Here is a 12,732-nt window from a genome sequence, read left to right on the forward strand (position 1 = left end):
TGTGGGAAGAAATTGAGCTAATACAAGTTGACCTTTCATCTTCTCTACAGACTGCGTTAAAAAATATAGAAGATAAAATAAATTCATGTTATGCAAAATATGCTGATGAATATGCAAATACCGAGAGCACACTTTATGTGAGAATTGTATATGACAAACAAAATTCACAAGTGTCATTTCAAATCTACGAAGACAATCCAAAGAAAGACGAACAAATATATACAGAATTCACTGCAATGTCATGGTATTATTTGCAAAGAATGTTAAATCAGAAAGTCGAACTTCCTTTAGCAAATATTTACAGTCGATATGCAAGAGATGAACCATATTTATTTAAAGATGTTTTCGACCCAGCTGCTATTATTGTTCATGCTTCATTTTCTGGCGCCCAAAACTCTTTCTTATGCTTGGCAAATGACTTTTACGAAAAACCTACAAAGTTATACGAACCACCAAGTGGAAGTATTTCAGACTTTCAAGTATGGTTTACTACAGATGGAAGAAAAAGAATAATTCCATTATACCATGCGTTTTACTTAGAACTTAGTTTCATATACAACTACTATCGAACGGTAAAAATATAATTTTTTAATACGGTTGAGGTGTTGGATTTGGTTGCCAACTAGACTGTGGTGCAGGTTCAGGCTGTTGTATAACAGGAGCTTGTTCTTCTGGTTCAGGGTCTTTAGGTATAATACCAACGAACTGACCTACTCTTTTACCAATATTTTTGACTCCGTTCCAAATTCCTTTTCCGACAGATTTTATTCCATTCCATATACCTCTTCCAACTCTTCTGAAGAAGTTTCCAATACTACTGAAGAAACCCATTTTACTATATGTAAAAATCTAATGTCCGCCTAGTCTCTTACTTTCCTGTTGAGTTCCATAGCATTCTTTAACTGGAGCTCATACATTCTGTTTCTCCTCTGGTAGAAAACATATTCTGGGTCAACTCCTGTGTTCGCGTCATCTGCATAAAGTTGTTTATATCCCACTTCAGGGTTTGTATAAAACTCTTTCCATCTCATATTTGCATACCATGGTGGCAAACCTAACGCAGCGTCATTTGACATGGCAGTTTGCATTTGTACATCTGTTGGCACTTGACCATAGTTTGCCATTGCAGTTTGTATTCTAACTTCATTTGGAATATTCTCTGGTGGTTGTCCTGTTGTCCAGGTTGCTGTGCATTCGCTAAGTTCTGTGCGTCCATTTAATATTAGATAAAAATATCTCTTACGAGTACATATACTGAACATTTGCAGGCATTGGTTCATCTTCATATTCTCTGTACTTTTCTGCCACGTCAAATAAATAAATGACACAATGGAAAAAACCTAAAACAAGTAGTCCTATTTCAAACCACATTTACTTACTAATAAAATTTCTTTGTTATGACACTTTCTCCGGTTTATAGGACCTCTCTCATATTCTATCTTGTCATATCTAAACTCATAGTCATGTATGTCCTCTAACCATCTCATAACGGTTTCCAAACCACTTTTATCGGATGTAAAGTAAAAGCATGGATGGTTATGTATAACGTCTAAAGTTTCTAAAGAGTCTCTCAAAGTCCAGTCTACTTGGTATTGAAAATCCCATGTGTTATAGAACGGTGGGTCCACTATAAAGAAAACATTTTCCTTGTCTTTATATTTTTCATACAACTCTGTCCAATAACATCTCACAAACTCTATACCCTCAATATATTTTTCTATGTCCTCTTTGAAAACATTTGTATAGTTAAGATATAAAACTTTTGACATAAGTGTTTCAATGTCATGAACTCTTATAGCACCACTATATAATAGTCTAGCAGATATACTATCCCAGTCTATATATTCTGCTTTTTTCAAAACCTCTCTCACAATATTTTTCTTATCTAATGGTATACGTTCCATCTTACCTATAGGTATCTTTTCTTTTAACTCTTTCAATATATTGTTTGTGTCTGGTATATGTTTGAGACGGTCCATATAGTTGTCGAAGTCATTGCATATAATCTTTGAGTCTGGGAATATTGTATGGCACAAATGGGATATATAGAAACTTCCACCGAACAAATCTACAAATGTTAGACCATTCGGTAGTTTCTTAAGTTCTCTCAATATAATATCTTTACATCTACTCTTATTTCCAAAGAACGGTAACGGTGGTTTTGTAAAATTCATTTATATATAATAATAAAAATGTTTTTACCCGAAAAGTGACAGAAAAGTGACAAAACATGAAAACATATATAATTTGTGAAAAGCGACACATTATATAATGTTTTCGACCCAGAAGAAGGCTTCTTCCCAGAAGCAATGGAGGAAGAAGAAGAGTCCTCCGAATTCACACCAGAAGACTAACAATTTTCCGAATAAAAACTTCATTTATACTAAACATCTTCGGGGCTAGAGGGCACGAAGTGCCTGGAAGCCCCACTGCCTTTTTTAAAATCTCTCCATTTTTATAAATTTAATAATAGAAGTTGATCTATATCGAAAGAGCGTTTTATCTATTAAGTTTTTGGCTTTTGCCTTCAAATCATTAATATAATTTTTTTCAAAAAAATTGTTTTATTTAAAATAAACAAATTTTATCAAATAACTAGTATTTTTAAATTATCTTTTGAAAAATTGAAAAATTTACAAATTAAAAAATGGAAGACATCTTGGTTCGTCTCGAAAACCCAGAAGATCTTAAAACTTTTCAACTCCCAACTGTTCCCGCCGATCAGGTTCTCAACGTAATTGAAGAAAAATATCAAGAATACATTAATAATCCAAATGTAACTCTCGAAGATACGGCAAAAACACTTTCAATAGGAAAAGAACGTTTGAAAAAAATTTTCGTACTACTCGGCTATCCAATAAAAGAAAGAGGAAGACCAAAGAAAAATTTTTAATTAAATCCGAACAATCTTACATATGCAGCTGAAGCACACTCACAAATTACTCTCAATATCCACTCAAATCATACAAAGTTTTGTCGAATAGTTTGATATAAAGACAAAAAATTTACAATTTTTAATTAAATCCGAACAATCTTACATATGCAGCTGAAGCACACTCACAAATTACTCTCAATATCCACTCAAATCATACAAAGTTTTGTCGAATAGTTTGATATAAAGACAAAAAATTTACAATTTTTAATTAAATCCGAACAATCTTACATATGCAGCTGAAGCACACTCACAAATTACTCTCAATATCCACTCAAATCATACAAAGTTTTATATTTTCATTTTATTGTTTCTTAATAAAGAATTTACTTTAATATTCTTAATTATTTTCTTTTTTATATTTAATTTTTGATATCTATTTTAAAAAACTTATAGTAGTAGGGTAGGGTGGGTTTTGTGACATTTTTTGTAAACGTAAGAATTCATACAATATTGAACGATTTTGTATCATTATTTTTAACATTAATTTTAAACATAATTTATTTTTTATTCTTACATAAATGACCCAACAAGTAAAACCAGATAAAATAGATTATCGAATTTTAGAGGATGGTGTTATCATTTGTGATACAGCAACAAAGAAAGCAAAAGCATTGGGAATTATTAAGAAGAAAAATACTTTATTCGTGGCTGAAGTAAAGGGTCACATTGATGAAAAATACATTAATGATTACATAAACTTTTTACCGATAATAAGAAACTTAGATATTATCACAGATGAAAAAACAATTGGCAGTTTTATGTATAATTACATGAAATCAAACAATCTACCAGTTGACCAGAAACAGAGAAAATTAACTCAGTTAGCATCAACACACAACCAATATCAACCATTTTCTTCTTATTATCTTTGGTATCTAATCGACAGATTTCATTTTATCATTGATGACATTCAATCAATTTTAACATTTACTAAAAACACTTGTTTTAATGAATTTGCGAACAAATTTATGAACGAAAGACAAAAGGCTGAATTAGAAGGAAATAAAGGAAAAAGTTTATTTTGCAAGATTTCACTTAATGGATCATATGGTTACGATGCAATGAATACACAAAATTACGCAAAGACTAAAATAATGAATGCACAGAAGGCACGCGTTGCATGTATGTCAAATAAGTTTAAAAACATAAGAGAAATAGGAGAGGATACATATCAAGTGATGCTTAAAGATAGATTTTATAGATGTGATACATGTTTACAAGAGGCATTCTTCACTTTAGATAATGCTAAATACTGGTATTTGGTTTAACAACGTTTATTTTTTGTTGAACATTTCCACTTTCATTTATTTCATCCTCCTTTGTTTCATTTATTTTTAAAATCGGTTTCATCGAAACTAAACGTACATGTTTTGTCATGATTTCTTCATCGTACATGTTTTGTCATGATTTCTTCATCGTAATGAACGTGAATGAATTTGTCATGATTTCATCGTCAATGAATTTGTCAAACATGAACGTGAATGGTTTGTCATGATTTCATCGTCAATGAATTTGTCATGATTTCATCGTCAATGAATTTGTCAAACATGAACGTGAATGGTTTCGTCATGATTTCATCGTCAATGAATTTGTCATGATTTCATCGTCAATGAATTTGTCATGATTTCATCGTCAATGAATTTGTCATGATTTCATCGTCAATGAATTTGTCATGATTTCATCGTCAATGGTTTCGTCATGGTTTCATCGTCAATGAATTTGTCAAACATGAACGTATATGGTTTCGTCATGATTTCATCGTCAATGAATTTGTCAAACATGAACGTATATGGTTTCGTCATGATTTCATCGTACATGTTTTGTCATGATTTCTTCATCGTACATGTTTTGTCGAAACTTCATCGTATATGTTTTGTCGAAACTTCTTCATCGTAAATGGTTTCGTCATGGTTTCATCGTCAATGAATTTGTCAAAACTTCATCGTAATGAGCGTAAATGATCCAAAAATAATGTTTATGTTAGAATGTTAGATCTCACCTCTTTTCTCACCTCATTTCTACCCTCATGAATTTTCGTACGGAATCTCTTCTCTCGGTTTTCCGAGGGAAGCAATCATATGAGGAAATTCTTCTAAAAGTTCTTTTGTCTGTTGGTTTTCAAACCAATGATATGCTTGCTTTGTAGAACGAAGAGTATTATAAGGCGTTTTGTGAAGAATATAGCAACCGTCGGAATTCAGACGGTTGGTTTTTATACAAAATTCACACAGGAAATTCTTGAGTTTTGGTTGAAAGAATACGGTCAAGCCAAAAGTGGCTCGACCTCAAAACAAACATTTTATGAGCTTAATAAGGCATTTATGAATGAATTCAAAGGTATTTGCATACATCCTGACCTCGTTCATTTTGTTGCTGAATTCAGCAAAAATAAAGTTTAGGGTAGAGGGTTTTTAGGTATCACTACGTCACCAGGTCACCAGGTTAATTAACTTCTCTTAAAATTACTGACAACATGACATTTAGACAACAACATCATGGGTTATTCAATAATTAATTATTTTTGAAGAACTGAAGGTGTCACCAGGTCACCATGTGTCAACAGGTAATTTAACTTCTCTGAAAAAATGAGACAACATGACATTTTGACAACATCATGGGAAATAAATGTTTACGTACATGTTTTGTCGAAACTTCTTCGTAATGAGTGTAAATGAACCAAAAATAATGTTTACGTTCATGTTTGACAACATCATGGGTTATTCAATAATTAATTATTTTGAAGAACTGAAGGTGTCACCAGGTCACCATGTGTCACCAGGTCATTTCACTTCTCTGAAAAAATGAGACAACATGACATTTTGACAACATCATGGGAAATAAATGTTTACGTACATGTTTGTCGAAACTTCTTCGTAATGAGTGTAAATGAACCAAAATAATGTTTACGTTCATGTTTGACAACATCATGGGTTATTCAATAATTAATTATTTTTGAAGAACTGAAGGTGTCACCAGGTCACCATGTGTCACCAGGTCATTTCACTTCTCTGAAAAAATGAGACAACATGAATTTTGACAACATCATGGGAAATAAATGTTTACGTACATGTTTTGTCGAAACTTCTTCGTAATGAGTGTAAATGAACCAAAAATAATGTTTACGTTCATGTTTGACAACATCATGGTTATTCAATAATTAATTATTTTTGAAGAACTGAAGGTGTCACCAGGTCACCATGTGTCACCGGTCATTTCACTTCTCTGAAAAAATGAGACAACATGACATTTTGACAACATCATGGGAAATAAATGTTTACGTACATGTTTTTGTTCGAAACTTCTTCGTAATGAGTGTAAATGAACCAAAAATAATGTTTACGTTCATGTTTGACAACATCATGGGTTATTCAATAATTAATTATTTTTGAAGAACTGAAGTGTCACCAGGTCACCATGTGTCACCAGGTCATTTCACTTCTCTGAAAAAATGAGACAACATGACATTTTTGACAACATCATGGGAAATAAATGTTTACGTACATGTTTTGTCGAAACTTCTTCGTAATGAGTGTAAATGAACCAAAAATAATGTTTACGTTCATGTTTGACAACATCATGGGTTATTCAATAATTAATTATTTTTGAAGAACTGAAGGTGTCACCAGGTCACCATGTGTCACCAGGTCATTTCACTTCTCTGAAAAAATGAGACAACATGACATTTTGACAACATCATGGGAAATAAATGTTTACGTACATGTTTTGTCGAAACTTCTTCGTAATGAGTGTAAATGAACCAAAAATAATGTTTACGTTCATGTTTGACAACATCATGGGTTATTCAATAATTAATTATTTTTGAAGAACTGAAGGTGTCACAGGTCACCATGTGTCACCAGGTCATTTCACTTCTCTGAAAAAATGAGACAACATGACATTTTGACAACATCATGGGAAATAAATGTTTACGTACATGTTTTGTCGAAACTTCTTCGTAATGAGTGTAAATGAACCAAAAATAATGTTTACGTTCATGTTTGACAACATCATGGGTTATTCAATAATTAATTATTTTTGAAGAACTGAAGGTGTCACCAGGTCACCATGTGTCACCAGGTCATTTCACTTCTCTGAAAAAATGAGACAACATGACATTTTGACAACATCATGGGAAATAAATGTTTACGTACATGTTTTGTCGAAACTTCTTCGTAATGAGTGTAAATGAACCAAAAATAATGTTTACGTTCATGTTTGACAACATCATGGGTTATTCAATAATTAATTATTTTTGAAGAACTGAAGGTGTCACCAGGTCACCATGTGTCACCAGGTCATTTCACTTCTCTGAAAAAATGAGACAACATGACATTTTGACAACATCATGGGAAATAAATGTTTACGTACATGTTTTGTCGAAACTTCTTCGTAATGAGTGTAAATGAACCAAAAATAATGTTTACGTTCATGTTTGACAACATCATGGGTTATTCAATAATTAATTATTTTTGAAGAACTGAAGGTGTCACCAGGTCACCATGTGTCACCAGGTCATTTCACTTCTCTGAAAAAATGAGACAACATGACATTTTGACAACATCATGGGAAATAAATGTTTACGTACATGTTTTGTCGAAACTTCTTCGTAATGAGTGTAAATGAACCAAAAATAATGTTTACGTTCATGTTTGACAACATCATGGGTTATTCAATAATTAATTATTTTTGAAGAACTGAAGGTGTCACCAGGTCACCATGTGTCACCAGGTCATTTCACTTCTCTGAAAAAATGAGACAACATGACATTTTGACAACATCATGGGAAATAAATGTTTACGTACATGTTTTGTCGAAACTTCTTCGTAATGAGTGTAAATGAACCAAAAATAATGTTTACGTTCATGTTTGACAACATCATGGGTTATTCAATAATTAATTATTTTTGAAGAACTGAAGGTGTCACCAGGTCACCATGTGTCACCAGGTCATTTCACTTCTCTGAAAAAATGAGACAACATGACATTTTGACAACATCATGGAAATAAATGTTTACGTACATGTTTTGTCGAAACTTCTTCGTAATGAGTGTAAATGAACCAAAAATAATGTTTACGTTCATGTTTGACAACATCATGGGTTATTCAATAATTAATTATTTTTGAAGAACTGAAGGTGTCACCAGGTCACCATGTGTCACCAGGTCATTTCACTTCTCTGAAAAAATGAGACAACATGACATTTTGACAACATCATGGGAAATAAATGTTTACGTACATGTTTTGTCGAAACTTCTTCGTAATGAGTGTAAATGAACCAAAAATAATGTTTACGTTCATGTTTGACAACATCATGGGTTATTCAATAATTAATTATTTTGAAGAACTGAAGGTGTCACCAGGTCACCATGTGTCACCAGGTCATTTCACTTCTCTGAAAAAATGAGACAACATGACATTTTGACAACATCATGGGAAATAAATGTTTACGTACATGTTTTGTCGAAACTTCTTCGTAATGAGTGTAAATGAACCAAAAATAATGTTTACGTTCATGTTTGACAACATCATGGGTTATTCAATAATTAATTATTTTTGAAGAACTGAAGGTGTCACCAGGTCATTTCACTTCTCTGAAAAAATGAGACAACATGACATTTTGACAACATCATGGGAAATAAATGTTTACGTACATGTTTTGTCGAAACTTCTTCGTAATGAGTGTAAATGAACCAAAAATAATGTTTACGTTCATGTTTGACAACATCATGGGTTATTCAATAATACTTTATTTTTGAAGAACTGAAGGTGTCACCAGGTCACCATGTGTCACCAGGTCATTTCACTTCTCTGATGAGACAACATGACATTTTGACAACATCATGGGAAATAAATGTTTACGTACATGTTTTGTCGAAACTTCTTCGTATATGTTTTGTCAAACATGAACGTAAATGTTTTGTCATGATTTCTTCATCGTAATGAGTGTAAATGTTTTGTCAAACATGAGCGTAAATGTTTTGTCAAGACTTCTTCGTATATGTTTTGTCATGATTTAATCGTATATGTTTTGTCAAGACTTCTTCGTACATGTTTTGTCATGACTTCTTCATCGTACATGTTTTGTCAAACATGAGCGTAAATGATCCAAAAATAATGTTTATGTTAGAATGTTAGATCTAACACCTTTTCTAACATGTTTTCTAACATGGAGGATTTCATTAGATATACACATTCTTCCTCCATTTCATTCTATACACAATTTACATCATAGACGATTTAATAGATATAATACTTTACTGTTTCATCTGATATAAACATTATTTGTTGAAAGTATCCAAAAAATATTTGATGGACTTTAACTAAAACAATGTTTAGGGAAGAATGTGTATATCTAATGAAATCCTCCATGTTAGAAAACATGTTAGAAAAGGTGTTAGATCTAACATTCTAACATAAACATTATTTTTGGATCATTTACGCTCATGTTTGACAAAACATGTACGATGAAGAAGTCATGACAAAACATGTACGAAGAAGTCTTGACAAAACATATACGATTAAATCATGACAAAACATATACGAAGAAGTCTTGACAAAACATTTACGCTCATGTTTGACAAAACATTTACACTCATTACGATGAAGAAATCATGACAAAACATTTACGTTCATGTTTGACAAAACATATACGAAGAAGTTTCGACAAAACATGTACGTAAACATTTATTTCCCATGATGTTGTCAAAATGTCATGTTGTCTCATTTTTTCAGAGAAGTGAAATGACCTGGTGACACATGGTGACCTGGTGACACCTTCAGTTCTTCAAAAATAAAGTATTATTGAATAACCCGAAGCATTAATGATAACATTAACAATAACATCATATTTCCCACTATGTTGTCAAAATGTCATGTTGTCACATTTTTTCAGAGAAGTTAAATGACCTGGTGACACATGGTGACCTGGTGACACCTTCAGTTCTTCAAAAATAAAGTATTATTGAATAACCCGAAGCATTAATGATAACATTAACAATAACATCATATTTCCCACTATGTTGTCAAAATGTCATGTTGTCTCATTTTTTCAGAGAAGTTAAATTACCTGGTGACACATGGTGACCTGGTGACACCTTCAGTTCTTCAAAAATAAAGTATTATTGAATAACCCGAAGCATTAATGATAACATTAACAATAACATCATATTTCCCACTATGTTGTCAAAATGTCATGTTGTCACATTTTTTCAGAGAAGTTAAATGACCTGGTGACACATGGTGACCTGGTGACACCTTCAGTTCTTCAAAAATAAAGTATTATTGAATAACCCGAAGCATTAATGATAACATTAACAATAACATCATATTTCCCACTATGTTGTCAAAATGTCATGTTGTCACATTTTTTCAGAGAAGTTAAATTACCTGGTGACACATGGTGACCTGGTGACACCTTCAGTTCTTCAAAAATAAAGTATTATTGAATAACCCGAAGCATTAATGATAACATTAACAATAACATCATATTTCCCACTATGTTGTCAAAATGTCATGTTGTCACATTTTTTCAGAGAAGTTAAATGACCTGGTGACACATGGTGACCTGGTGACACCTTCAGTTCTTCAAAAATAAAGTATTATTGAATAACCCGAAGCATTAATGATAACATTAACAATAACATCATATTTCCCACTATGTTGTCAAAATGTCATGTTGTCTCATTTTTTCAGAGAAGTTAAATTACCTGGTGACACATGGTGACCTGGTGACACCTTCAGTTCTTCAAAAATAATTAATTATTGAATAACCCATGATGTTGTCAAACATGAACGTAAACATTATTTTTGGTTCATTTACACTCATTACGAAGAAGTTTCGACAAAACATGTACGTAAACATTTATTTCCCATGATGTTGTCAAAATGTCATGTTGTCTCATTTTTTCAGAGAAGTGAAATGACCTGGTGACACATGGTGACCTGGTGACACCTTCAGTTCTTCAAAAATAATTAATTATTGAATAACCCATGATGTTGTTGTCTAAATGTCATGTTGTCAGTAATTTTAAGAGAAGTTAATTAACCTGGTGACCTGGTGACGTAGTGACACCTAAAAACCCTCTACCCTAAACTTTATTTTTGCTGAATTCAGCAACAAAATGAACGAGGTCAGGATGTATGCAAATACCTTTGAATTCATTCATAAATGCCTTATTAAGCTCATAAAATGTTTGTTTTGAGGTCGAGCCACTTTTGGCTTGACCGTATTCTTTCAACCAAAACTCAAGAATTTCCTGTGTGAATTTTGTATAAAAACCAACCGTCTGAATTCCGACGGTTGCTATATTCTTCACAAAACGCCTTATAATACTCTTCGTTCTACAAAGCAAGCATATCATTGGTTTGAAAACCAACAGACAAAAGAACTTTTAGAAGAATTTCCTCATATGATTGCTTCCCTCGGAAAACCGAGAGAAGAGATTCCGTACGAAAATTCATGAGGGTAGAAATGAGGTGAGAAAAGAGGTGAGATCTAACATTCTAACATAAACATTATTTTTGGATCATTTACGCTCATTACGATGAAGTTTTGACAAATTCATTGACGATGAAACCATGACGAAACCATTTACGATGAAGAAGTTTCGACAAAACATATACGATGAAGTTTCGACAAAACATGTACGATGAAGAAATCATGACAAAAACATGTACGATGAAATCATGACGAAACCATATACGTTCATGTTTGACAAATTCATTGACGATGAAACCATGACGAAACCATTGACGATGAAATCATGACAAATTCATTGACGATGAAATCATGACAAATTCATTGACGATGAAATCATGACAAATTCATTGACGATGAAATCATGACGAAACCATTCACGTTCATGTTTGACAAATTCATTGACGATGAAATCATGACAAATTCATTGACGATGAAATCATGACGAAACCATTCACGTTCATGTTTGACAAATTCATTGACGATGAAATCATGACAAATTCATTGACGATGAAATCATGACAAACCATTCACGTTCATGTTTGACAAATTCATTGACGATGAAATCATGACAAATTCATTCACGTTCATTACGATGAAGAAATCATGACAAAACATGTACGATGAAGAAATCATGACAAAACATGTACGTTTAGTTTCGATGAAACCGATTTTAAAAATAAATGAAACAAAGGAGGATGAAATAAATGAAAGTGGAAATGTTCAACAAAAAATAAACGTTGTTAAACCAAATACCAGTATTTAGCATTATCTAAAGTGAAGAATGCCTCTTGTAAACATGTATCACATCTATAAAATCTATCTTTAAGCATCACTTGATATGTATCCTCTCCTATTTCTCTTATGTTTTTAAACTTATTTGACATACATGCAACGCGTGCCTTCTGTGCATTCATTATTTTAGTCTTTGCGTAATTTTGTGTATTCATTGCATCGTAACCATATGATCCATTAAGTGAAATCTTGCAAAATAAACTTTTTCCTTTATTTCCTTCTAATTCAGCCTTTTGTCTTTCGTTCATAAATTTGTTCGCAAATTCATTAAAACAAGTGTTTTTAGTAAATGTTAAAATTGATTGAATGTCATCAATGATAAATGAAATCTGTCGATTAGATACCAAAGATAATAAGAAGAAAATGGTTGATATTGGTTGTGTGTTGATGCTAACTGAGTTAATTTTCTCTGTTTCTGGTCAACTGGTAGATTGTTTGATTTCATGTAATTATACATAAAACTGCCAATTGTTTTTTCATCTGTGATAATATCTAAGTTTCTTATTATCGGTAAAAAGTTTATGTAA

At 32.2% G+C, this 12,732-nt stretch overlaps 4 protein-coding genes and 2 pseudogenes across 6 annotated transcripts, besides 1 other annotated feature; 3 read left to right on the top strand and 3 right to left on the bottom strand.

The window, feature by feature from the left end:
• Window positions 1-260: 260 nt before the first annotated feature.
• Window positions 261-584, top strand: TVAGG3_0469270 (uncharacterized protein; the record flags this gene model as incomplete). Its single annotated transcript, XM_051235439.1, has 1 exon — window positions 261-584. The coding sequence occupies one exon, from the start codon at window positions 261-263 to the stop codon at window positions 582-584; it is 324 nt and encodes a 107-aa protein (XP_051093263.1).
• Window positions 585-588: 4 nt separating this feature from the next.
• On the bottom strand, window positions 589-831 carry TVAGG3_0469280 (serine threonine-protein phosphatase family; the record flags this gene model as incomplete). Its single annotated transcript, XM_051235440.1, has 1 exon — window positions 589-831. The coding sequence occupies one exon, from the start codon at window positions 829-831 to the stop codon at window positions 589-591; it is 243 nt and encodes an 80-aa protein (XP_051093264.1).
• A 524-nt stretch (window positions 832-1,355) lies between these two features.
• Window positions 1,356-2,086, bottom strand: TVAGG3_0469290 (annotated as a pseudogene). The gene has a single exon. A coding segment is annotated over exon 1 (731 nt).
• A 452-nt stretch (window positions 2,087-2,538) lies between these two features.
• Window positions 2,539-2,591: a mobile genetic element.
• A 56-nt stretch (window positions 2,592-2,647) lies between these two features.
• On the top strand, window positions 2,648-2,893 carry TVAGG3_0469310 (uncharacterized protein; the record flags this gene model as incomplete). Its single annotated transcript, XM_051235441.1, has 1 exon — window positions 2,648-2,893. One exon carries the CDS (start codon window positions 2,648-2,650, stop codon window positions 2,891-2,893), a length of 246 nt encoding a protein of 81 aa, XP_051093265.1.
• A 560-nt stretch (window positions 2,894-3,453) lies between these two features.
• Window positions 3,454-4,203, top strand: TVAGG3_0469320 (DNA/RNA polymerases family; the record flags this gene model as incomplete). Its single annotated transcript, XM_051235442.1, has 1 exon — window positions 3,454-4,203. One exon carries the CDS (start codon window positions 3,454-3,456, stop codon window positions 4,201-4,203), a length of 750 nt encoding a protein of 249 aa, XP_051093266.1.
• Window positions 4,204-12,153: 7,950 nt separating this feature from the next.
• On the bottom strand, window positions 12,154-12,650 carry TVAGG3_0469330 (annotated as a pseudogene). Its single transcript has one exon. A coding segment is annotated over exon 1 (497 nt).
• Between the last annotated feature and the right edge of the window lie 82 nt (window positions 12,651-12,732).

Source organism: Trichomonas vaginalis, chromosome II (assembly GCF_026262505.1).
Source record: "Trichomonas vaginalis G3 chromosome II, whole genome shotgun sequence".
In the NCBI taxonomy this organism is placed as follows: domain Eukaryota; phylum Parabasalia; order Trichomonadida; family Trichomonadidae; genus Trichomonas; species Trichomonas vaginalis.